Source organism: Mchenga conophoros, linkage group LG4, assembly GCF_057382185.1.
Source record: "Mchenga conophoros isolate Kocher_MC1m ecotype Shallow Benthic linkage group LG4, M_conophoros_male_GT1.1, whole genome shotgun sequence".
Taxonomy (NCBI): domain Eukaryota; kingdom Metazoa; phylum Chordata; class Actinopteri; order Cichliformes; family Cichlidae; genus Mchenga; species Mchenga conophoros.
Window position 1 is genome coordinate 11,866,958 of NC_140529.1, and position 25,821 is coordinate 11,892,778.

The 25,821-nt window shown below is 44.9% G+C and overlaps 2 protein-coding genes across 3 annotated transcripts; both read left to right on the plus strand.

Moving 5' to 3' along the window:
* Window positions 1-4,354: 4,354 nt before the first annotated feature.
* Window positions 4,355-7,519, plus strand: nfil3-6 (nuclear factor, interleukin 3 regulated, member 6). Its single transcript, XM_085270322.1, has 2 exons — window positions 4,355-4,629; window positions 5,379-7,519. The coding sequence occupies exon 2, from the start codon at window positions 5,495-5,497 to the stop codon at window positions 6,716-6,718; it is 1,224 nt and encodes a 407-aa protein (XP_085126448.1). The 5' UTR covers window positions 4,355-4,629; window positions 5,379-5,494; the 3' UTR covers window positions 6,719-7,519.
* Window positions 7,520-13,332: 5,813 nt separating this feature from the next.
* nfil3-2 (nuclear factor, interleukin 3 regulated, member 2) lies at window positions 13,333-24,478 on the plus strand. Of its 2 annotated transcripts, none has more exons than XM_085270323.1 (2): window positions 13,333-13,592; window positions 19,894-24,478. In XM_085270323.1, exon 2 carries the CDS (start codon window positions 20,431-20,433, stop codon window positions 22,300-22,302), a length of 1,872 nt encoding a protein of 623 aa, XP_085126449.1. In that variant the 5' UTR covers window positions 13,333-13,592; window positions 19,894-20,430; the 3' UTR covers window positions 22,303-24,478. The 2 variants fall into 2 exon arrangements, with proteins under 2 accessions (XP_085126449.1, XP_085126450.1); XM_085270324.1 differs by lacking the exon at window positions 13,333-13,592 and adding an exon at window positions 14,461-14,793.
* The last annotated feature ends 1,343 nt before the right edge of the window (window positions 24,479-25,821 follow it).

The following is a 25,821-nucleotide window of genomic DNA, read 5'->3' on the forward strand; positions in this document are numbered from 1 at the left end:
ACAACACTGGTGTTTGCTGAAAGGCTGACACCAGTGTACCACCGATATAGTATCTGTGCATTCCTGTGTGATGGCCACGTAATCATAGTTCCAACCAGAGTGTGTTATGTGTCTGACATATCATAGCTGTCACTTCGATTAATAGTTGAATATATGTTTACTTGATTTGACTCACTGTTGCTCTTGTTTTTGCATAGTTATTTGCTGATACTTGATTTCCTGTATGTGGCTCTGGTTCCTCTTTGTTCTCTGTTTGTTTGGATGGTTTTGTTTTGTTTGAGCACTTAGTTCACTATGTTTTCTTTGTTATCTTTCTCAGTCATTGTTCCTTAAAGGTACAGTAGGTAATTTTTTTAGGTTATTTATCAGAATCCAAAAATGTTCTACTCATAAACATACACCGAATAGCGTGTAATTACATCTTCCAACAAACTGATGCGTTCTCATAAACTTAGAATGAAACCATTACAAATATATAGGAGCCTTTATGGAAGCCACCATGTTACTGTGGTGTCTTAAATACAGTGGCCAAGATGGACATCGACATTCCACCTGATGGTGTTTTCTTTATCTAATGACCACATGTTTGTGAGGGATACATAGTAAGTCTTATAAACATGTATATTTTCATCATCTATTCCTCATTGTGTCTCCCTCCTCCTCTACCACCTCATCTTCTTCCTCCTCACCTCAAGTCTCATCTCCTGCACTGAAGTCAAGGCTCTAACACGAGAAAAGATGCATAAACATGCTTTTTTCATTCCCAGTACTGTCGCAATTACTTATTGTCAGCAGATTAGATACACCATCCTCCCGTATCCAGACAGCTGACAGCAGGCCCACTACAAGCTAACATTATGCCAGCTAATGTTGGGCTTGAGTTTCCAAAAAATTACACTTTCTCGCTGATCAACAGTTTAAATTCCCACATCGTATGAGAGTTCACTAAAGGTCCTAAAGATCCAAACAGTGTTAGATCCATTTCAAAGCAGCTAACAGCAGCTAATAACAGCACTTACTGACAGAAAACTTTAGGATATCCTCAGCAACTCACCTCAGTATCGCTGGCATCAGACAGAAGTGAACTTCACTGATTTATTGACTCGCATAAGACTCCTTTCACAAAGTTTTACAGCCTCCTGCAGATAAACAGCAGATCTACAGCCAACACTCACTACTGGGGAACAGCGGTCAGAGTTGTTTGTCCTACAGGAGCCACTGCTACGATTATACATTTAGAGAGGTAAGAAAACAAAACTTAACTGAATGCAAATTATTGATGTCTACAGGTGAGATTTTAGACACTGTAACTTTTAAGTTTATTCAGTTCACTTGACCACTTTCAAGGGCCCGTCACTTTTAAAGGCCTGCTCTCCTCCTTCCTGCCTTTTTAGCTTTGTGCTAAGCTAACCACCTGCATGCAAACCCACTTCCAAAAGTTGGATGCACCAACCATTTTCACTGCAATGCATGGAGGCCAGATTAGCACCAAAACTTTTTCAAGTTAGCCATGGTTTTATCATGTGCACAAAGGGAGGCTTAGCATTCCCTTGCTCTTTCCACAAAAAACACATATGTACAAACCCTGAATATATCAGTTAACGCCCCCCCACTAACCCTCATGCTGACTTTTGAACTGTGTGCTGATAACAAGCTGAACAGTTCCTCTACTCTTTAGGACATGGTAACCATGTCTTTGTTCTTTTTGTTTTGCATTTTATCTCACTCCATCTTACGTTTAGCCCAAGAGAAGACAGCAACCTCTTTGGACTTTGTCTCCCTCGGATGTGGCCTTTTCCGGTTGTTTATTGCCTTTGTCCCAAATTTTGCGAAATGCATTCTTGGCATTCAGTTCACACAGAACAAAGTTAGCTATATCACCTTCAATTAAATATAGCCTTTTTGGAGACAAGCTTGTATCTCTCAGCGGGAAAGCAGAATAGCTGCAATATGTGCACTTCCTGTGATAAAAATCTTTTCACTGAATCCTCACAAACGTATTCTAAAACAGAACTGTCATTAGCATCACAAATACCTATTTAATTTGCTAAGTATTGATGCAAAACTTAGAAAATTTAAAAAGTGCATTTTCTAAAATGCAGCTTTTACTGTAGGTGGAAAAGTCCACATGAACAAAGTCTTGTTTTGAGCACCTATGCTATAACTGGCCTCTATCGGGAACCGAAGGTGGTCAAACAGTAAAGAGCAAGCGGCTCAAAGTGTATCGCACTGTCAAAATGAGCGTGTTTGCACAGAGGGTTTACATTTATGATATGATGGTGTGCATGCAGTTCATTGTCGCTTGTGCACATGCAGTGTTCACCATGAAAACTGGGGTCAGATGAGGTTTTGTGCCCCAGCTGTCACACTCAGCACACAAAGCCACGTGTTCCCTGCCACAAACATGCAGGAATAAGTACCTGTATCAACAAACTTACAGTCTGAATCAAAGGCACTTCAAATGGACTAATGACACTCTGGGTTAACAATGTGTAATATGATGTACAGTGTCCAAGATGCTACTCTAAGATCGAACACCCTCAACTTCAGCAACAGTTAAAGCATTGTTAAAACCAACAGACAACATTTAAACTTCCCAGTTCTAAAAATGTTCTTTATTTCAAAATGACGCACTAAATATCATTTTGTATACCAGACGATGACATTTTGGCCGTACACACCAAATTTTTTATTCTATAAACTATTTTGAAAACATTATTTACGGATCCTGTAGTTTCTTAGAAAGAAACTCGGACTACATTCTAACTAAAGTTCCTGGTAGTATTGTGCAATGTTGCTCTAACTATACTGAAATCTGCTTGTGACATACATTACTAGAGGAACCTGCTAAACCTGTACACATGCCTTTGACACATAATGGGGAACAAAGACAAAAAGACGTTGTGTGAATTTGTTCACGGGTCCCTCGTACAACATTCGAAACTTGAAGCATTTGCTTATTTGTTGCAAAGACAAAAAAAAAGTTATGGATAACTTCTGCTTTTTGTTTAAAAGGAAAATGGATGATTTTGTAATAATGACTATCAAACATTCAGCAGTGGGTTTGCAAAGAAAAAAAAGAGGAAATAACAAAAATGTTCGCAAAACTCAAGGGTTCATATAAATGTTGCAAACAACTGCGATGCAAAAAGAAGTCACATGCAATGCAAAATTATGCTGTTAAACTCCTGCTTACTTTACCTATGTAGAAGGTGTGCACAGTTCACCTCCATGTTCTCTGCATACAGTATCCCTACATTGTGATAACTGCCATTGACTTTGTGCCAACTGCATTAAAAACTGCATTAGAAACATACAAAGATAAACTAAAAGGCTGCAGGTCATGTAATTGAACTTCAACACTGCACTCCTCCTGCATGACACGTCCTGATATTAAGCTTGTAGGGTGTAGCCTTGCCAAAATAATTTGCAGTTACTGATGCTGAAACACAGTGAAACACCAGGAAGGGTTAGGACAGCTTAGAGTTATTTAAGAACATAATACCAGGTTCTTTTTACTTCCCCATTATTGCAAAACCTGTTCGGTTTTTATTATTATACGTTATGCTTTTGCCATTATCTAGTATTGCAGATTATTTATTTGTTGCTCTATTCAATTCAGCTTTATTTATAAAGCGTCAAATCACAACAAAAGTCGCCTCAAGGCACTTTATATTGTAAGGTGAAGACCCTACAATAATATATAGAAAACCCCAACAATCACATGACACCCTCACACAGGCAAGCACTTGGTGACAGTGGGAAGGAAAAAGTCCATTTTACCAGGAAGAAACCTCCATGACAGTGGAGCCATTACAATCAAGTGTATTAAAGTATAGTTACATAAGGAAAGATATTTCTATATTGTGCTATGTGCTAAGCTGGAGCACGGGAGAATCTGCAGTTCTCCTGACAATTAGTAAAACTCTCGAAGCTGATCAAGAACGTTACATGCTGTATTAGAGCTACTAAAGAGGACCCGGGGTTCAAGAGTGCTCCAGCAGGGTGTTATATAAAAACTGTAATCACACTTCACACTTCTAAAAAAAAAAATGCTCCATAGCCTGTGATTGATATAAGGGGTTATATGCTTTTCTTGTAAGACTGACTCACAGCCGGTGTCTCATTATGCTCCAGAGAAAGGCAGAGCGAGAGAGAGAGAAAGGCGCAATATTACCTAATTGTTATGGGAAGATTATCCTCTCAGAGAAGGCGGGGCGAGGGAGGTCAGATGATGGTGGTGGTGATGATGATGGTGTCTGAACCGCCGTGTTATGCGAACGGTCGATGAGAGCGCTCTTTTGGATGGTGGGAGGGGTGACGGGGGAGGGGGGCGGTCTCACTCAGGAACACACACACAAACAGGGGCCCATCTGGTTCAAGTGAGGATAGGGACCGTCCTGAGCTGAACTCGACGTTACAAATAGGAGCTGCGGCATTCCAAGTGGAGCAGAGTGGAGGTGCGCTACACCGATGATAATATTGGATAACAGAGGCGAGTGAAGCCGCGGTTTGTGGACACCACAGAGGAAGGAAAAGCGCGTTCTTCCTGAACAGGACCAAAAACACGTTTGGAAACGCCGAGAGCGGCCATGCGCACCCGCGGAGGAAACTCCTCATTCCACTGAGGTACAATTATTATCATTTTGTAAACAGAGTTTCCTTACAGTGATCTGATCAGCCTACTATAACACCAATAAATTAAAAATGTATTTTTGTGTTTAAACACCTGGGTGTCCTTTTCTGCGGGACTGTGATTTTTACTCCCTCGCTAATGTTCACTTTATGTTTTATGTATTTCATAAAAATCGTCGCACTTTTGACTTTTTCAAAAGCACCTACGGCTGCCTCAAACTGCGCTCATGATGAAGAAAAATGAAGAAGATGAGTAGGGTCATGGCAGATGATTTAAAAAAAAAGAAAAGCAGCCGGTCAGGGATCAGCATGTCAGTGTCAGACATGTGGGTCAGCGCTGATGGAGCGAGTGGAGACGGACACACCGGAAACCGGTCGTGAATCCGTTGATTAGGGGTTCCGATAGAATTTGCAGAAGAAGGACAAACTTGAAGTACTAAATGTAAATGTAGGTTAGACTGTGATCGGGTCACCTTGTTATCTAGATGTATTTTTACATGTACTTCTTATTTACTGCCTTATACTCGGAGTACTGCCAAAAAATGTGTGGTGTGACTGACAGTTTGGAGTTTCCAGCACTCTCCTGTCTCACACTGAGTGCGTGAGGGCTTGCAAGGTTATATGGAAGTTGCTCCAGTTTTATTGGAGAGTCGTAATGGAGTTACATAATATTGTGTTGTAATAGCTCTTGCGTAACCACTAAATCCCTCTTCCCTTGTCCTCTCTCTCAAATTGATCACCAGGAGGCGCTGTTGCTACATTCCCGTCAGACGTCCAACAGAGTTCAGTGAGCCCTCAGCACCACACAGTGGCACTTGACGTTCATCGCCAGCCGGGATTTAATCATCCAACTACCCAGATGTTTGAGGAGGACTCCCAGGAGATGGGGGGCCAAGAAGACGTCAGAGTGCTCCGTGCCGTGGAATCACCCACAGCAGTGGCTTCTGCTGGAGGGGGAGCGGGAGGAGCTTTGTCTTTCACAGATGAAGCTGTGTCCATCCTGACTTCCAGCAGCCTGCTGGCGCGCTCGTTGCTGGGCCGCACCTCAGCCGTCAAACGCAAAGAGAGCCCTTCCTCCAGTGCCCGCCGCAAGCGCGAGTTCATACCTCACGAGAAGAAGGACGACAGCTACTGGGACAAGAGGAGGAAGAACAACGAGGCGGCTAAGCGCTCACGAGAGAAGCGGCGCGTGAACGACATGGTCCTGGAGAGCCGTGTGCTGGCTCTGCTGGAGGAAAACGCACGACTCCGAGCAGAGCTGTTGGCACTCAAGTTCCGCTTTGGCCTGGTTAAAGACCCCTCCAACGCCCCAATACTGCCCCTCACTACAGCTCCCCAGCACACCCCTCAACCCTTGACTCCTCAATATTACCTCCAAAGGGGGGACGGAGGCCTCCAAGGCTCCTCAGCACCACATCCCAACAACCAAGCAGGCCAGATGAGCAGCAGGGGCTCCAGGGATGCTGGGAACATGTCAGAAGACTCGGGCTTCTCTACGCCAGGTGGGTCCAGTGTGGGCAGTCCGATTTTTTTTGAAGACCGCCTTAGCGACCATGGGAAATTATCCCCACACCGGGGTGAGGAGCTGGGGTATGACCTCCACCATTCGCCTACAGATCCCCACCACGCTGCAGGACTAACTGGGGGGAAGATGGATCACGCAGAGGCGATGAAAAACCTTCCTCACAAATTGCGTTTCAAGATCCCCGGAAGCAACGACGGAACCGATGCCCAGGGAGACGGTGGTGTCGCCAGACGCAGCCCCACGCTATCTACTGCAGGCCGGGAAGCTCCAAGAGAGAAAGGACTGAGCGGAGGCAGCGAGGCAGGAGCAGGCCCAGCATGTGCCAGCTCCTGGATCCAGCACATCGAGGGGGAGGAAAGCAGGAGGGGGCGACACTCCCCTCAATACAGTGCTCCGACATCCAACTACAGCCTCCAGCCCCCTCCTGCTCAAGTGCAACCTGAGGTCCAGTACCAGCACGAGAACACTTACCTGAAGTGTCAGCTAAACTCTCTCAGCGAGGAGGTGGCTCAGCTGAAAAAGCTTTTCACAGAGCAGCTCATGGCCAAAACCAACTGAGGACAGATGCTGTGAGCCAGTCAGCATTTGCCGGCGTCTAGACTTTTAAGGGCAAAGTTTACTTTAAGAAAGCCAAAAAGGACTTTTAAGTCTAGCTCATCATGTGTTGTTTTTATCTCAAGTATTGTATTGTATTATAATAAATGTCTTTAAAGCTCATCTCATAAACCTGCTGTCTATAACAAACACTCAGTCTGAGCAATCTATGTTCCCCCAGACAGGGAGTCTTAACTGTATTGGTGTTAAGTGGATAATAGCTTCTTTATTACATACACTGTGACAACTAAAAACATGCAGCACAAAGCTGTTTACATCACATCATCACAGCACAAACCTCACACCGCTCGGCGATGCCAGATTAAAATGCGGCTGGAAGTCGGCCAGCAGGTCGTTGCCACACTGAGATGCGGGAAGTTGCAGTCCGGTAATTAGAGCGGTATGACTTACTGCACAAACAGTTTCCCGCCACTGAGATGGGTCTGCAAAAAACCCGCAAACACAGGCAGAGACAGACAGTAAACACACACAGAGGTGAGGTTAATAGCCATCAAAACCTCCCCGGGTCTCGGGGAGGGCGGGGTGTTACTTGTTACTCTGGTGTTGTTGTGTGTCTTTTGGGAACCACACTGTAACTTCTGCTCTGTTTTAGTGTTTCACACCTACTACTGATCTTTCTCCATGCCTGGGTTTCAACATATTTGTGTTACCTCCCTGTTTTCTGTGCCGAGGTAATGATAAAATAGTAATGTCTCTCTGTGCGTTTTCATATTCAAAAATAAAAGAAACGTTTGATGGATCCAGCATCACGGTGGCGAGTCAATCATTGCTCATTGGTATTATAAATGGTTATCAAACTTAAAAAACTTAACACAGCCTCTTTTGGGGCTGGAAATTCTTTCCCAGACAGTGAATTGCAGAAAAAAAGGAAGAATGCGAACGGGAATGAGAGAAGGGTCGACTGAAGAGAAGAGGAGTTTCTCTCCCACAGTCCCTGCAGGCGGCAAGATGGGCTGACAGCCAGGCAGACAGAGACAGTGGGCGAGCCCGCTGTTACTCAACAGTTCTGTTACAGACCTTGGAAAACACAAGAGCTCAAAGATAACAGCTGGAAATATAAGTGACAGGAGAGAATTCAAGTCATGAAGAAGGGTTAACATGAATATAGTGAGGTCATGTGCACCCCGAAGGCCACCAGAAGACCTTGACAACCTTTTGCACAGTCCTCAACAAGGAAGGAATGCACTGCCGTTCATTTCCTTCATCCACTTCATGTAATACTATGAAACAGCAGTGAAGAACATCTTAGCTTTCCTACTCAAATGCATGTAAATGGTAGATGGACTACTTCTCATAAAGGGCTTTTGTACTCTACATGCTTCATTCGCCTATTCACACACATTCTTATGAGCACTTTTTTTCTGTCAGTGCTTCCTGTCTAAGATTCACACGCTGTAAATGACCTGCTCTGCTTCCTTGAGCCACAAGGAGAAACACGACCTCACTGATGGTTATGCGGCATAAATCACCACCCCACACAAGCACAGACATTATGTACAAGTATATGTGTGTTATCATACATTTGCTAGCAGTCAACAAAAATGCCTGTCGCTCAGTAGCTACCCCAGACTGTCACCTTGTGCTCGGTCTGGAAAAATAATAACGAATCATGCCTCGTTGGCGTCAGCAGAGGGCAGCAAAGACAATCTCTTCACTGTGTGCCCTCACCGTTAACCCAAATCTTGTTAATCCTACTGTGGATGGCTGCAGTTTTCATTGTTCCTGTACATGTTGGAAGCTAGTTCACATGGTGATGCACAAGAGTTAAAGCCAACTAATGTATCAGAAGAAACGTGCAGAAAGCTGAGCCTTCAATTAGTGTCTTATTATTATTTTGTTATGAGTAGTAAACTGCTTATTCAGCTTGTCGTGTGTCACTGTGATTATTTGCACTCACAATCATGAGGCAACAATTTCGAGTAAAATGCAGCTAAAGTATATAAACATCAAAGGTTTATTTGGTTGAATATTTGATCATTAAGGTGTAAACTGAATAAACACCAATAAAGTACATTTCATTTAACTGGATTCCAATAACTGGATGTTTTACATTGTAATTATGTAACCAAATTACATGGAAAAGTGACATGAAATCAAATGACATAAAATCAGCGTAACTGTTTTTTCTTATTGCAAAACAAAGACTTGTGAAAGCTTTTAAATACACTAGAAAGCAGCTGAGAGACACACACACACAAAGATCCGCCCTGCAATAAGATGAGCTGTCTATAAGCCTCTGAAATGTCGAAATACAAACACTGGATTAGAATAGATTTGATTAGTAAAACAGGCTGAGAGTGAAGTGAAGAAAGCCTGCGGTGAAACTGAAAGGGAACAAGGTAGAGGCAGTTGCTGCAGGTGTGGTGAGGGGGGAAAGGGAGTCTGCTTTAATGGATCCACTGCAACATGCTGCCGTTCCACGATCATCCTCACCCACATCCATGCACCCATACACCCCCCCCTCCCCTCCCCACACACACAACCCCCTCTTTCTGCTCCCCTCTTTTTTTCTAGTGAAAGGATAAAGCCTGTTGCTAGGCAGACAGTGCGACAGTTGCCATGGGAACGCTTGCAGACATAGCTAGAAGGGGTCGGGTTGGGGTGGGGATAAGGATGGGGTGCAAGGGGGAAAAAAAGAGGGAGTGATGCGCAGACAGACAGAGAGAGAGAGTGAGTCTGTGTGTGGTTTGAATGGGGGAGGGGGACCCAAGTTCACGGCCGGTGCCTCTGCTCGCGTCGTGATGTTTGTCTCCTCCGGCTGAAGAAGGAGATAAAGCGAAAGAATGGTGATTCATACATGTTGAAAATGATGCTTCTCATTAGGGGGTTACCCTCTGATGATGCGTTGGAACAAAGACAAGGCGGTGTGGCAGCTTCACAAATCTGAAAACATGTGGGTAAAAGAAAAAGGATCTCAGCATCTAATGCAAAAAGTTGCAGCAATTTAGGTGGTGTGTTTTTATCAAACTAGAGCTCAGAGGGAAAAAAGGAATTCCTCATTTAAAAGGTGAAAAGTCGTACACATGCTTCAAGCCAGGGGAGGAAAAAAGAGATGGCCTAATTGCGATTACTGACACGTATTTAACTTGCAATTCTTAAAGTAATACGCTGGAATTTCCTCATGTTTTAGTGAAAGAGGATCAATTTCTCATTGTGAACACTCACACAAACCATTCTTTTTCTTTCTTTTTCTTTTTTTGACACTGACATAAAAAAGAAGAGCGCAGCCTTGAAGATAAAAGGAGATAATGAACACATCCGCAGCAGAAGTCAGCCTTTAAGGCAGCCGTTCAGGCAATCTTTTGCCAATTTAAATCACTCTGTGGATAATGCACATTTTACCGAGAGCCTGAAGCATCACTGTGTCTGCAGCAGGGCTATCTCACACAGAGGCGCTCCGGTGATGATCCAAACTGCATTCAAAGGGTACATCACCAGGCTTTTACGCCCAGATTACCACATACATGCTTATTTTCAATTTGTAACTTTTTTTTTTTTTTAAATGGGCAAAACAAAGATGGACGCTGGTAATATATTTCTGCAGAAAAAGAGTGCGGCCCATCTGCACTCCTCACCTGTCACCCAGTGAAAACATCTGCAGAACGATGTAGAGAAACATGCAGCTGCTGTGTTTCCTGAAAGTAGGGGTGATGCACCACAATGGGAAATGTGCTTCTGTTCCTGCGTTTTGTTTTGGGTGGGTTTCAACTTTCAACTAATGCTACTTTTTCAGGTACACCTTGCTATAGTACTGGGATGTAATAGTTGGGTGTTTTCAGAATGGCCTTAATTTTTTGTAGCATAACAATCGGATGAACAGGTATACCTAATAAAGAGGCTAGTGAGTATATTTGTAGTTCTAGCTGGTGGTTTGTTTGTTTGTTTTAAGGTGTTGCAGTGTTTGATATATTGTCTTTGTAAATCACAACTCAATTACATTGCTGATTAGTCCCGTCCAGTACGTTAGTCACACTTCCTGGTGTGAGTCTGTCTCTGATCCAGTCCCCCTGCATGCCACACTGACAGGTATCCATTCAGCCCACTCATAAGCCAAACCAAATGGGCGTTGTTTAAAGTGGAGAAGTAAGATGAACCAAATAGCTTAACTGTTCTCCTCTTTGTTTGAGCCTCCTCCAGACTTTACACCTCTGAGCATGACACACATGACACTAATCAAAATTACACAACATGCTTACAATGAGTCCAGGTGAGCTGGTTTGACTGGATTATTGAGCACAGTCGTTTGGGAAAATACTGTACGCGGAGCAGTTCTGCGAATGCAAGAACCGTGACTGCCAGGAAACACCTCCAACATAACAAAACTAAAGATTTTCACTTGCGTTCGTCCACTTGCAACACTGACTAAAATGTCCATGGTTTCCTCTAAAGGTCACGCACAGGTTTGCCCAAAAGTTCTTCCCTGAGTGACAACAAAAGAAGTCAAAACTGCCCCATCGGCGAGGTAGCTGGAGGCCAAAGAGGCAGCACGTGCCGCACACACGTCACGTGTTGCCTGAACTTGAAAAATGAAAGACATTATTTTTATCATTGTTTTTTCCTCAATTAAATCATATTTCCAGTTTGAGTTTGCACCAGCAGACTGGAAATACCTCTGCCTTTTTTACTGAAAGTCAACTTTGACTTATTTTGTGTTGGATTACATTTAAAACGCTATATTCAAATGTGCACTGAGGTAGAAATACACGAGCATGACCTCAAAGTACTGAAGTAAGTTCCTGTGGGAGAAACTGGTACTTGTTTTTTAAGAGATTTTTTAATGTCATGCTGCTTTACCTCTCACATATCTGTTTTTTATGTTAATGTCAGCAAGAACTGCCAAGATTTACACAAGATTAAATAATTAGATATTTCTAAAGCTGACTTATATCATGTATTCATAGCCTCTAAAACACTGGTATCAAACAAAAGGCCTGGGGGTCAAAATGAGCCCGCCAAAAACTCGGCCCACTGGATGGCGTAGGAAAATGTGAGAGAAGACATAACTTTATGTACTTTTAAATGTATTTTAAATGTAAATTTGACAGCTTTTTTTGGCTATGCCCCACCACAGTAATTAAGTAATAACTAAACATTAAATACCAGAGAAGTTCCTGTTTTTTCACCAGTGATTGAAGAAATTTCAGTTTTTCTACACTGGGTACACAAACAAAAAAATGTGAGCTACCACAATTTTTTTCTATAATTTTACACATCAATTTCTTATAATTTAGATTTTCAGATTTTTTTCACTCACTACAGCACTATTTCTATATCATGTGGGAAATCTAGGACACACTGTTGGAACTGCACTTCTAGCTTTGGGATTACATGCGTAGGTAAATGTCTTTATGCAGACAGGATGGGAAGATTCACTTAAGATCAAATTTATGTAGTCTTCAATATAAAATGTGTTTCCCTGCTCTAAAGCATCCTACTTGGAAATGGAGTGAAAAGTTGATATAAAATAATACAAAGAGGAAATATTCAAATGTTCAAGAATATTAAATCCAAAAACTGTACTTCTCACAGTTCTTGTGCTTCCCAGTGCTCAGTAAGAAGCCATGTAGGGTACTTTTGCAGATCCCATGTAGGATGGGTGCCCCTTTATTTCCAGTCGTCCTAACTTACATAGTAACTGGAAACTCCTTTTATCCAACCTCCCACACTATTCAAGTTGTTGCGTTATGCCAGGGGTGGGAAACTCCAGGCCTCAAGGGTCAGTGTCCTTCAGGTTTAGATGTGTCCTTGATCCAACACAGCTGATTTAAATGGCTAAATGACCTCCTCAACATGTCTTGAAGTTCTCCAGTGGCCTGGTAATGAACTCATCATTTAATTCAGGTGTGTTGACCCAGGGTGACATCTAAAACCTGCAGGACACCGGCCCTCGAGGCCTGGAGTTGCCCACACCTGTGTTATGCGGTACACGTGTAGTTACGTTTCTCAGGAGGTGCACATCAGGTTACATAGAAGGTTGTGGCGTATGGTTAAAATGGGGCAACAGTGCAAATTACAACGTTAAAGCCAAACTGCCCAGCTGCTGAAGCTTTGGTGTTGTCAGTGTTGTCGGGCTCAGCTGAAATGTCAAATTGATCTTTTCACTTTTAAAAGCAGGTTGACTAGCACACTCAAGAAGCTGCGTGGCAGGCATGTCAAGTTGGGTATCTGCACAGAGGATGCGACTCTGATTTCCCCGGACCAGCCTGTCTGTGTGTGTGTGCTTTTTCAATATCTAGCAATCTCATTATGGGTATCATATGCCCTCATCTGGCTGAAATTGCCTTTGAGCATAGTCCCTCCCCTACTGGACCTGTCTCCTCCCCCTGAACCCCCCCCCCCCCCCCCCCCCCCCCCACTACCCCTGACCCCACCCCACCCCCACCCCAAACAGGATTTGAAGGCAAGAAGAAAGAGACAGGGAGGGGGCCACATCCGAGAGAGAAACAAAAAAAACGTGACTAGGCACCCAAAGCGTCCTGTTATGCAACAACTGACCTACTAACATACATTCAGAGACACACACACACGGAGGGAGAGCGAGAGAGCGAAAGAGAGAGAGAGAGAGAGAGAGAGTTGGAGGGAGGGAGGAATTGGAGCAAACATGACATGAGGAGCGCGCTCAAAACAAGGCACTGTGTTCTCACTCTCGCATATACCTGCACTAATCGGGAGAGCTGGTGTTTTCAAAGTGGCAAACGGCGTGTGTGTGTGACAGAGAGAGGGAGATACTGTAAGGAGAGAGAGACAGAGCCAGCAAAGCGGACTGTTGGGCAGGAGCCGGACTGTGTGTGGATCCTGTCGCTTTTAAAGCAAAAAGGTAAGTTGTTGTTATTGACTGGTGCATACATGCCCAATACATGTATGTGTGTGTGGATCAGAGCATATATATATATATATATATATATATATATTCTTGAGTTGCTTTTTTCCTCTGAGCAGCTGGTCGCCGCGTTTACAATTTGTTTTGGTGCCTGGATGTGTTCGCCTCAATGTCAAGGCGAGGCTGTACCCCGCCTCCTTGAGAGTGTATGGAGCTATATGAGGATGTGTCAGAGAGAGGAAGCGGATGGGAGGAAGTCGGTGTGGGGGACCGGGGGGGGGGATCGGGGGGCTTTGCAAAAAGATTATGGGATTCCTTCAGAAAGAAAGAAAAAAAGGTGCGGCTGCTTGGTGGAAGCAGGGGCAGGTGAGTGCGGACAGCCCGCCGTGGAGCGGAGTTGTAGGCAGGGTCAACGCATCCGCTTCTTAGCGCGCATGCCCAAATTGAATATTCATGGTTTGTTGTGGTGCTTTTAGGAGCCAATCTGCTGTGCTTAACCCGCACACCTGCTTTCGTAACACACGTGGCTCACGTAATTGTTATTTAACCTGAATACATGGTGCAGTTATATCATATTTAATAACAGTTATTTTTACCAGACCTATAAATAGGCTGATAATAATAAATATATAGGCTAATACTTGATATTAATGGGAACTCCACCAGCTTATACACCCTTCTTTTTGGTCTTATTATAATAATAATAATAATAATAATAATAATAAATTATTATTCACAATAATTATTATTGTTGTTGTTGTTGTTTTTGCAAAAGCTGCGTGAATAAGAGTCGGGTTTACGTGCTGCGGGGCTCTGGAGCAGCTACAAATCTGTCCTCGCTTTCTTTTGGGTTAGTAGGCTAGTCCGTGCAGACAGCTGGAAAAATCCCATGCAGGCTCCGAGGACACACTTCTCTCTGTCACGTGTAGCAGCTCTTTGTAAAGGTTAACGCGGCTGTGCAGCCCTCCTTAACCCTTTAGTGGCCCGTAGGCTCGTATTAGTCTGAAGCAAGCACAATACAAACCGGAGCACACCGACACGCGTGATCGAGGCATGATCGCGTGGATACGCACGGACGCTCGGCTCTGCTTGTCTCTCCTTTGTTTACAACCCCGGCTCGGACTGATGGGAGCCAGCGTGGATCGCGTTTGAGGAATGGTGAAGTTCACGGGCTCCGATGAGTGCAGCCGAGTGCGAGGTGAGGCGCGCGTGTATGTATGTGTGTGTGTGGATCAGAACATCTGGATCAAATGTGGGTCAGATGTTTCTTGGTGTTCCTCAGTAGCTCGGCAGACAGCTACAATAGACGCGTGCTTATTTTTCGTAAATATGGCAGCGCGTGGAAAGCTTGTCGAGTTTCGCTTGGAAGGCGATTTTGAGGCGGTGGGTAAATTTTGCGGCAGAGTTGGGATACACGCTTTTCCTAAGATGACCGAGAATCCGCTGTGCACGAACACGATTTGTTAGACGGTCCAACAAAGGAGGAATGTGGGGGGACATGTTTCTCTGACTGGGCTGCTCACTGGCTCAGATTTATTTATTTCTGGGTCTTCCGTGGGTCCGCCTGCTGTAAATACGCATCAGGATATTATAACGTTGAACATGAGCCGCGCTTCACCGCAGGTCAGCACCGGCTGAAGCCGCAACATTCCTCAACTAGAGCGGGGGCTGAATTCAGGCACTAGTAACTCTACGGCTAGTAACAAGTAACTCTACGGCTTGGGTTTGTTTTGAAAGTCACCTTGGCTTCATCTCCCCAAACAGCTTTGTGCGGTTTACACAGCACGTGGGCATCGTACCCGTTGTTCTCTTCCAGATCTCCGCTCCAGCAGCGTGCGGGTGTTTTTACACACCGCATGGTATAAACAGCAGATTTAGAAAGAGAAACAAAAATGATTTCAGGTTTTTGCTGTGGGTCGGCTTCCCCGTCCTCAGCGGAGCGATGCGTTCCTTAAAGGGATTTCACGCAGTTTGGGGGTCACGCTGTGGCCACAGTGTATATGCGGTGTGTTAAACAAAGGTTCCAGGTTGCATAATAAATTAATTAAATAACAAATGGATTAAAGAAAGGGGCAGATTATGCAATCTGCGGAAGCTCGTAGTCTGCGGCGAAGCAGCGCTGCGCTTTGCTGCGCAGAGGTCGCTGCCAATTGGTTGGCGCACACACTGGGTCTCTATGCCAGCTAAGAATGTAGGTCACATCTGTCCTGGGGTGGGTGGAGAGGAGGGGATGAGGCGCACCACTGCCGCTGACGAGGAAGGCAGAATCAGAACACCACCAAAATAAATCCTCGCCCCGCCGTAACAAAGAAACGAGGCGGTCATGCAGAAATAGAAAAGTGGCACTGCGAGCAGCTTCATTTTAACACGTGTACATTTTTGAAAAGAGGAAGAAAGAAAGAAACAAAAAAACTTTCATGTCATTCCACGACTATTGCATCATTGCATTGCGCGACTGAGCCAACTCCCTCTTTTAATCTAGTTCTGAAAAAATAAAACAGATAAAACCTTTCTTTATCCAGCCTAAATAGAGTTCATGGTCAGGAGTATGGCGTGGTTTCCATGCTGTCCTACTTTGCGGCCTCTCGGCTTTCTCGGGGTTTCCTGGCACATGTAAGATGATAAAAGATGAGGGTTTGTGCTTTGTTATTGTGCTGCGGTTTGGATCCAGCACAGAGGCGAATTACAGCATTTAGTAGGCCAATGGAGCACATGTGACTGGTGCAACACATGGACTGAGTCCCTCTGCTTTCTTTTTCTTTTTTTCCTTTTGGAGAGAGGCTGAGTATCCAGAGTGATATGGCCTGTGTTCATGGAACAAGCTTACAGAGGACTCTGCCTTGCCTTGATGGCATGCTGTCCAAGCCTTTATATAAAGTTAACACCCCCCCCCCCCCCCCAAAAAAAAAAAAGACTTGTAGCCCAGTGACACCCCCCCCCCCCTCCCCCCAGGGGCACTGCACCATGTGCCTTAAATTGCATTTTTCCTAAGGGTGAATGGCTGGTTGGGGGGGTTGGACAGCGGTTTCATCATTCACCTTTTCTCTGAAGCATGTGCACCCCCGACCCATGTGCACACACCCTTCTCCTTTTATGTCAGACCTGCAACCCATTTCCTGAAGTGCTCCACAGAAACACGTGTGCTGGCTTTTGAACTGACTTCACTATTTCCAAAGCTCACTGCCACATTTAGACTCTTGCGGTTCGGCCCCTGTGGTTGTGCGGGCGGGGGCGACTTGGATTCTTTTACCGTGCTATCATTCCACAAGTGCCACAGAAACCTGGCAGTGACTTGTGGAGACTAGATGATAGACTGGAAAGAGCGGTCTAGGTTGAGGAACTGTGTGCAGAGGTTAGGCAGTGTGGTTCAAACGCATGCAAAATGAAACACTTTGCGCTTCGTTCTTGGCGGCGATGCCTTTGTGGGTTTTAAAGCATCTTTGGAGATGTGAAATCTATTGTTTCTTTCTGATGGCGCACACATGAAACGTAACGCAGGCTCAGTAGTGAAAGAAGAGCATCAACACCTTCTGCTATGATTCATGCTCATTCACACAGCCTGAATATTTGAAGGTGCAAAAGAGGGAGAGACAAATAAAAAGAAAAAAAAGCACGAGCCTCCACTGTGAGTTAATTAAACAGAGGAGTTAATTCATGCGTCTGGCTCGTCCTGACTGTAGGCGAGATGTGGAATAATGTTCACGTGACGTCAGTCGACCCTCCTTTTGTTACGGAACATGGTTTTCTGACCATCTGCTTCGGGTCGTGTCAAGCCACTGGTCCAGAAACATTGAGACAAAGTCCAATATGATTGGCTAACCCCCTTCTTTCTCCCCCTTTTTGTTGCTATGGGTGATCCTTCTTCTGATGCAATACCAACACTGTCGCAATTGCCACTGTTTACCCCCCCCCCCCCCCCAACACTCACCCACCCCCATCCAGCTACAGTATAATCTCATCTCCATCCCTTTTCTTTGTTTTAACTCTCCCTCACTGATTCCTCTTCGTTTCTTTGTCTTCGCTCCACTTGCTCTCACCTCTGTCTATATTTGCACAATGCTCTCATTTTCCATGCATCCTTCTTTTTTTCTTTTCTTTTTTTGTCTTTCTTTTTTGTCAGCCCCTCCCTTGTCTCTTCACCTCTCCACTGCTGGGCTGACCTATATTCCAGCAGGCCGTACAGTTGGAGGCAGCTAAGACGTATTTACAGAGTGCGGTCGGTCCCCAGTTTGTGGGTCAGTGGGACAGGCTGAGAAACAGTCTCTACCCTCGTTCTTGCGTTGCCGTGCCCAGCAGCCACATGTCGGAGGCTCACGAGGACACCCTTAAACCATTCAGCTGAGACTTTCAAATATGGTGTAACTCTAATGTAGCTTTTATTGGATTACTCTGAAAGACAGTTTCAAAAAGCCAAAACTTGTGGCCCTGTTTTATAGTTAGTCTGGTTTCTTCTGTATATGAGAACTAAAAAAAAAGTGGGCTGAAATCCGTGTTTATTGTGAGGAGTTACGTAACAATATGAAATCCACAGGACAAGCAGAGCACAGTCGCTGCAAATATCTCACTAGATTATGAGATTACAGATTGTCACAGTGTAACAGCAGCGCTTACGCACTTCAACCTGGAAATGCAGATGATTTGCTGCACTTGGGATGAGATTACCATTCCATTTTCTATGCAACTTGATAAGCTTGACCTCCCGAGTTTTTAGGCGCTTTTCCAATTGGACCAGTTCATTTAAGAGCAGGGAGAATTGTTGCTGTCTGACACCTCTGAAAGAACAAGTCATGCAGAAGAACAACAACTGCATGCGCTGCCTAATTATTTTTGCAACAGGAGTCTGTCAGGTCACATTACAAATCACAAAAGTTGTCAGAAATCACAAATCTCAGTGTGGAAATTGGGGGAGTAACAGATCATTACAATTTGCACAAAAAGTCTGTGCCAATCTATCCAGGCAATACTGAGATGCTTAATGGGATAATTGAACCATTTTGATAGCTCTAGAAAATGTAGGAAATGTGGCCTAGCTGTTGAGATACTTAGCTCCAATCCAAAGTTGTGGACCAACAAACCAACTGACTTTGAACACCACCGAGCCACCGAGCCTTTAAACAGATGGAAGCATTTAGAAGAATTGCTGATTTGCTTAATTCTGCGTAGCCTCAAAATCAGCAGAATTGTACTACTTTGGTATAAAGGTGCACCTGTTCAGCTAATTACTGAGCGCTGAGGTGTTCCTCGCCATGGTCTGACCACCCTCGCATTTTACCCCCAATCTAACGATTCTGTGTTATCCCAGCCTGTGTTTCTGCTTCCCGCCTCCCTTCTTTCCTGGGGCCACTGACCTATATTTATCAAAGCCCCACCTCCCAGCTGCCCCCCACACCTCCATATCTCTCTTCAGCTTTTTTATCCTTGACCTGCATTAACGATGCCTTTGTCTGCCTTATCTGCTCACTCTGCATCATCGATTTGGCACTGAGTTGTTTCGGAAAAGAATGCTGTCACATTCCTGTGCGGATGAACCAAGGCGGGGGGTAGCAGTGTTCGTGGATGGGGTTTCTCAGTGGAGAGCCAGTCTGGTGTGTGTGTCAGGGAACCCCACGGCTCTGAGACTGACTCACTGTTTGCTCTGTCTGGCCCACATATTCATCTGGCAAAACAAAAAAAGAGCTAATCCTTAAACAGTTTAGTTTTCATGCTCTCAGCATGTCCCAGACTGATGCAATTTCTGTGTTTTTATTTCATGTGTGTGTGCCTGCCTCGATTGCGATATACTTCTATTTAATTTACAAGGCTTTAGTTTTGCCCTCAGCCGCCTACATAAAACCTTATTAGCTCAGACCTTGCGACATTTTAGCATGCAGCGTTGAACAAGTGTGTTTTTTAAATCCTGGGTGTTGAAACAAAACAGGATCATCAGCCTGGCGATGAACCCACTGCTCACATTGCATCACAAAAGTCAACATGACCGGGCCGGGGGTCATAGGTTCCAGACGGATCGGATCAATAGCAAGGCCGAAAGGTCAGACAGTGAGGTCTAGCATCTATTCACTGGTTGCCAGGGGCGACACACTCAGTAAAGGCCAGACATCCCAACAGCAGAGGAAAGCTTTTCTGTTATAGACATGTATTTATTATATTATTTTGCATGCCAAAAGAAGCTGGAAAATGATAAAAAAAAAAAAAAAAAAGTTCAAATAACTGTAGTTCTGATGTGAGGCTGCAGGATGGAACAGCAGCAGTCAGCAGTGGATTAACAAATGTTTTTTTTTTCTGTTTTTTATCTCTGCAGGCTTTCATCTTGCAGTCAACTGCAGAGAGAACAGAGAAAGACGGAGGGAGGGAGAGCGGCGCTCCCCAAGAGACTGACACGCTGAGGTAGACAGGCCGACCTACATCCTGCTGTTTACGTGGAGATCTGGGACACCTCCTTGCCAGTTTAGCTCCGTGTGCTCTATGCTAAACCTTTAACAACCAACTAAAGCAAGAATTTGGGAAGAAAAAGAGGGAACTAAAGGACTGATCTGAACTGCTTTGGGTCTGTAGTACTCCGAGGAGCTCGGACACTGAATTGATAACCCTTCAAGTGGATAAATGTGGGTTGCTAATGCTGAGCTACAGTTGTTCTTTATCTTTTTGGCTAATTTGGACACTTGACTGTTTACCTGGCATAAGTATACCACATCTACAATAACTAGACCCAGAGCCTTGGGAGACCAGTTGTTTTCATCACTACCCCAACCTCCCCCCACCCCCACCTTTAACCTCTGGCCTAATTCTTCACTCAGTTCACCCAGCAACATTTCAAACTGGCTGCCTCTCGACAAAAATGGAAAATCTAACATCGGCTCTCAAAACGTTAAACAAAAACTCAGGGAATAACCTAAACTGCCTTGAGACCTTCAGCGGTTATGAAGAGTCTCTGCCTTCTATCCAAGGGACTCCAACTCGTATGGGGCGTCTCATCAAACCCAAGCCCAACATGACCTGCAGGCGAAAGCGGGAGTTCATTTCCGATGAGAAAAAGGACGCCTCCTACTGGGAGAAGCGCCGTAAAAACAACGAGGCCGCCAAGCGCTCCCGGGAGAAGCGGCGTCTCAATGATATGGTTCTGGAGAACCGCGTCATTGCACTGAACGATGAGAATGTGAGGCTCAAGACAGAGCTGCTCCAGCTGAAGCTGCGCTTCGGCTTAATAAGCACTGCCTCCTACATTGAAAAGAGTCAACAAATCAGTGCGGGTAGCAACGCAGGAAATGGAGGTTCCTCCTCCTCCTCAACTCAGTACTACTCCAGTGGTTACTCTAGTGGTTCTCAGGTGATGGTGAACTCTGACTCCTCTGAAACGGAGCAGTCGGGACGCAGTGAAGGCCACAGGCAGCTGGTGAAATACTCTCCACGTGGTTCCCTCTCTGACATGTCTGACGGCTCCTCCAGAGACAGCCCAGAGCCAATCCCCTTTGAGATCAAGCAGGAAGGTGACAGGCTGGAGATGGACATCGCCAACGGCACCACCACCCAGATCATGTTTAACATCCACCGTGGACTGGCCTCTGTGCCCACCCACCACCAGATCCAGCAGCATTCTCAGGAGTTAGAGGCTACATATCACAGCCAAGAGCAGCAGCAGCACCACCTTCACCAACAGCCCCAACCCCATCAGGAGCCCGTTACCTCTATCAACACTGTCAGCCAGGCCGCCTCTCATCCGCCTGCTGCCCAGAGGAGCGTCATTCTGTACGGTGCCAGCAGTGCCTCTTATCCCGTGGACTCCTTGACCAGGACGCAGGATGCCGAGCTGCTGAACGTGCAGAAGCAGGGCAGCACCGGCAGCCAAGTGTGTGCTAGCCAACAGCCCATTACAGAGAGCTCCACGGAAACAGTGGCCGAGGTGACGAAGCAGCTTGAGAGGAAGACATTAGATTCCCCTCCGTATGAGCTCTCAGACTGCCGTAATGAGGCTAGAGAGAGACAGGTGTACCGTGTTTGCCAACTCCCCCAGCAGCAACTGCAGCAGGAGCAGCATCAGGAGAGCGATTCATCTGCGGAGCTCCACCACAAACAAGTGGAGGGTGTCAGCCACTCACACTTGTACCACCATCTCCAGCAGCCTCACTCATACCTCAGCACACAAGACGAGGAGCCACCTGTTCTTACTTATGAGGGCGGGCCCAGGCATGAGGCTTATTACCAAGGCCAATCAACCTCCTCTTGTAAGGAGGCCACATCCAGTGAAGGAGATCCTTGCAGTCCAGAAAAAGAGGCATCCACAGACGACGATGAGCTTCCCTCCTCGTTGTGCTCAGAAATGGGCAGCTTCCACAACCCGCATCTTACCATCCACCAACCTGCCTCGCCTCTGCCCTCCTCCCAGGGCCCTCAGGCTCAGTGCTGGGACCCTCAGGGGGAGGTGAGGGGAACCGCTTTGCCCCACAAACTGAGACTCAAACACCGGGCCATGAGCACCGGCAGCAGCAGCAGTAGCGGCAGCAACTGCTCCGGCCAAGAGTCCCCAACCACCCCTCCCTCCGCTACGCCGCCACCTCTCCCCCAGCATCCCTACTTGTCCCTGACGCCCCCACGAAACATTAAGCAAGAGAGCTCAGGCGGAGGTTGTAAACAGGCGGCCTCAGGGGAGGGGGCCAGGAAGGAAGGTGGAAAAAAGGAGACAGGTGGACGAAGGAACAAGAGGCGCGATTAGGTGACATGGACTTTTAGTTGAAGTCGTTATGACAACTTCAATGACTCAAAGACACAATTTCTCATCGAAGAACTACCCTGCCATCATGCCTTTTGCCCTATGATTGACTCACCCCTTTTCAGCCCTCGGGACAGGAAACTTAGCTTTTCTACTCCACTCCCACCCAACGAGGCTGATCATCTTGTAGGGCTGTATTATATTTGTATATATTGTACAGAGTTGTAATTTCTTACATCCTCTCCATACTTACAGATGCACTTTTGTTTATGTGATGAGAAGAGGAATGGAACTGTCCACTTTTTCTACTTTTGTCATCCAACAATATACAGTTGAGTACATCAGTGAAAGCACATTTTGATAACAAAAACACAAATAAAGAATGTAGAAAAATAAACGCTTCAGGCTTTATCAGTGCTAAAATTTTGGTACATATCCGACTGTAGAGGAGCATACACGTGTATGGCTATCTGCCTTAATTAAAATCAAATGCAAACATACACTGGGGACATTCCCTCGACCAAAGAAGCACCAACAATACTATCAATAAGAAGTTCCATACCTCTTCCCAGACCCTACCTCTACCACCCCATGCTTTCCCCAGTCATCTCCATTATTTCTCAAAAGATCACCATCACCTTTATTTTTTAAGCACTTGGTTTGTATAGTACTGTGATATATGAATATATGTATCTATTTTAAACATATATTTTACAAAACAAATTTGAATACAAATTGAACCAAAAAAACAAAAAACAAAACAAAAAAAACTGCAACAAATCTTTGGAGGATTCTGAAAGCGACCCTCCTGTCTCGAATCGACTCTCTTCATTGTCTACTGTGGCTACAGGACCCATTCGATTTGAATCACCTCTCACTTGATTGTTGAGCTTTAGCATTAATCGGTTAGTTAATGCCTAGTTTACACTTAAACGGCCGTCCATTTTGGAGCGCCAACAGCACTGAATGGAGAACGTGTTGTTCCCTGAGGCAAAGGCCTCGTTAAAAAAAGAAAAAAGAATCTTTGAATTTTCTTACCTTTAACCAGCCTTTAAATATTCGGTGGACTTCACCAGCTGCAGGCTATGAGCCTTTAGTTCATTTGAGCTTTATCGACCATATCTTCTTCTTGTTGTTACCATTCACTGGCCCAGTGTATTTATTTCCCCTCCCTTCACACGCCCATCACTGTAGAAAAAGCCCACAGGAACATAGATGGAGAATGTGTACAGCTCTTTTTAGATGCATACTGCAGCCTTGATTTTGAACTTTCACGTCAGACATGGGACGCTTGGGAGGCATGAACGAAAGCAGGAGGAATTAAGTCACATTCTTATGAAACACACTACAGTGCACTGAGTCTCAAAGTTCCTCTTGTGGAAACACCTAAGAAAAGAGCCCTCCACAACTACTGTTTACTTTTATTGTCATGAAAAAGTGGTTTTGTAGTGTGACCAAGCATGGCCCCTATGGCTCGCATTCAACATGCGTAACTGAGTTAATACAGCTCATAAGCTGACGCTACAGCGAAGTTCTCTAACTCTTCGATCGAGTAAACAATTCTGAAATGAACGAAGAGAGGGCACTTCCCTTGTTTCCCATTTTTCTCCGTTGTTCATTATCAGGGGTTATTCGTGGTAGTTCTGCTACTGGGCAGTGCTGAATTGCCTTCACTGGATTCTAGTTTTTAAAAGAAAAAAGTCTATGTACCATGTTTGGCTTTTTGGTGCTTGTGTATAAATGTAAAGTTTCCCCTCCCCGCCCTCAAACAACACTGTAATGTTTGTTTCATTGGTTTTTATATCCTGTTTTGTTTTGTTTTATAGTCAAGAGGTGATGTTCTGTTTTCCTCTATACTGTGTCTTTTTTCCTACTGACTGTGATGACATGTATTTGCCTCATTACGCTCCCCCCACCCTTTTCAGTGTGTATTAATCAGTAATGTTTGTGGTTTTGCTGATGGTTTTAATGAAAAAGACAAGGACAAAAAAAAAGAAAAGAAAAAAGGCAAAGATAGTGTGGTGTGTAGAGATGGGTGGTGGTTGGTCTGGTTGGTCATTACCATCGCTTCCTTTTGACATATGTAAAGACACTAATGTTCATTGTGGAAGATGGGAGCATTTCAAGAAAACTCAAATAAAAAAGAAATAATGTTGACCCGTCAACATATCAAGAAAAATTCTTGTTTGTCCTTGTTTGTGTTTTGGTGGCTTAATGCAATCGCACCTACATTGATGCTACGTGCACGTTCATATCCACCTTATCCACTGACTTTTACAGCCCGCTGCACACGGCTGACACTGAAGTGAGCAGTCGTTTGGATCTGTGTACGACTCTTGGCTGGCAGTGTACAAAAACACAGTCTGTAGGCACCATATCCAAGCTGGCAGCCTAGTTTCTGCTATCAACTGAGATGATGATCCATGAACCTTATGCAAGAGTCATCAGTTAGGTAATAATTACTCAGTGATTGGCATAAGAGAGTGAGTCACAATGAGAACGCAAACATGTTAAATTAGAGCAATTTTTCTTGTGTTTCTTGAAGTTTATAAAGGTTCTTCCTATAAAGATCCTTCTTGCTGTTCTCAAAAAGTTTAGCAGGAACACCCTGTTTTCACTAAGCAGAGATAGCCTTGTACTTAGCTAAATGTCCCCACTTGCTCTTTTTTGGCATCCGAGACCAATCTGCAGAGAGAGGAGCGTCGCACTAACACACTGACACACTTTGCCTGGTGGCGCCAGAAAACTCGTCTGATGTAACACTGGCCTACTTCTACACAGACACCCAAGCTCATTGCATGAAATAACCACTAAACATTACACTTGTGCGTGCGTTCTTCTGATTACGGCTTCTCTGGCGGCTTATGACTCGTGCTTTCAACCTCTGATTTCTCTCCACGTGACGTTGAGGGCTTTTAAAATGAAACAAAAATATCAACTCTATCCCACTCTTGACGTGAAACGTTCAGCCAAAAGGTTAAGGGATCGCTTTAGATTTGCAACAACTTAAACAGGTGTGCCCCACATAACGTCGGTGAATATTTATAGCAGAGGAGCAACACAGACCGGACTGAACAGCATCTGACCTGTGAGAGTCAGCGCTGTGTGATGCAGAGGACAAAGCCAGGGCAGAGCCAGTCTGAGCCTCTGACTGCTGCCACCAGCTCAACTGTCCTGCCAACCTCCTGATCAAGTCCCAGTGCGTTTATTGTATTAAAACAGAAAATGCTGCTGTGTAATCCTGTCTAAGTCCGCATTCAGACTCACGGGCTATACGGAGCCCCGTTTAAACACAAAGCGAGTGTTAGCCGGAGTTCAGCACTAGTATTTGGATTCTATATTCAGGGATCGATCACTAGACTGCCCTTTGGCTCAGGTGTCACATGCAGAAACTGTCTGGATCATTTCTTTCCCACCCTCCTTTAAAGCAAAATGGGTCATTTTCATAATAACATAAAGGGCAAAGGGAGGAGCAACACTGGGGGGAGTTAACCCAGTAGGCTAACTTGATCTAAGCCTCCA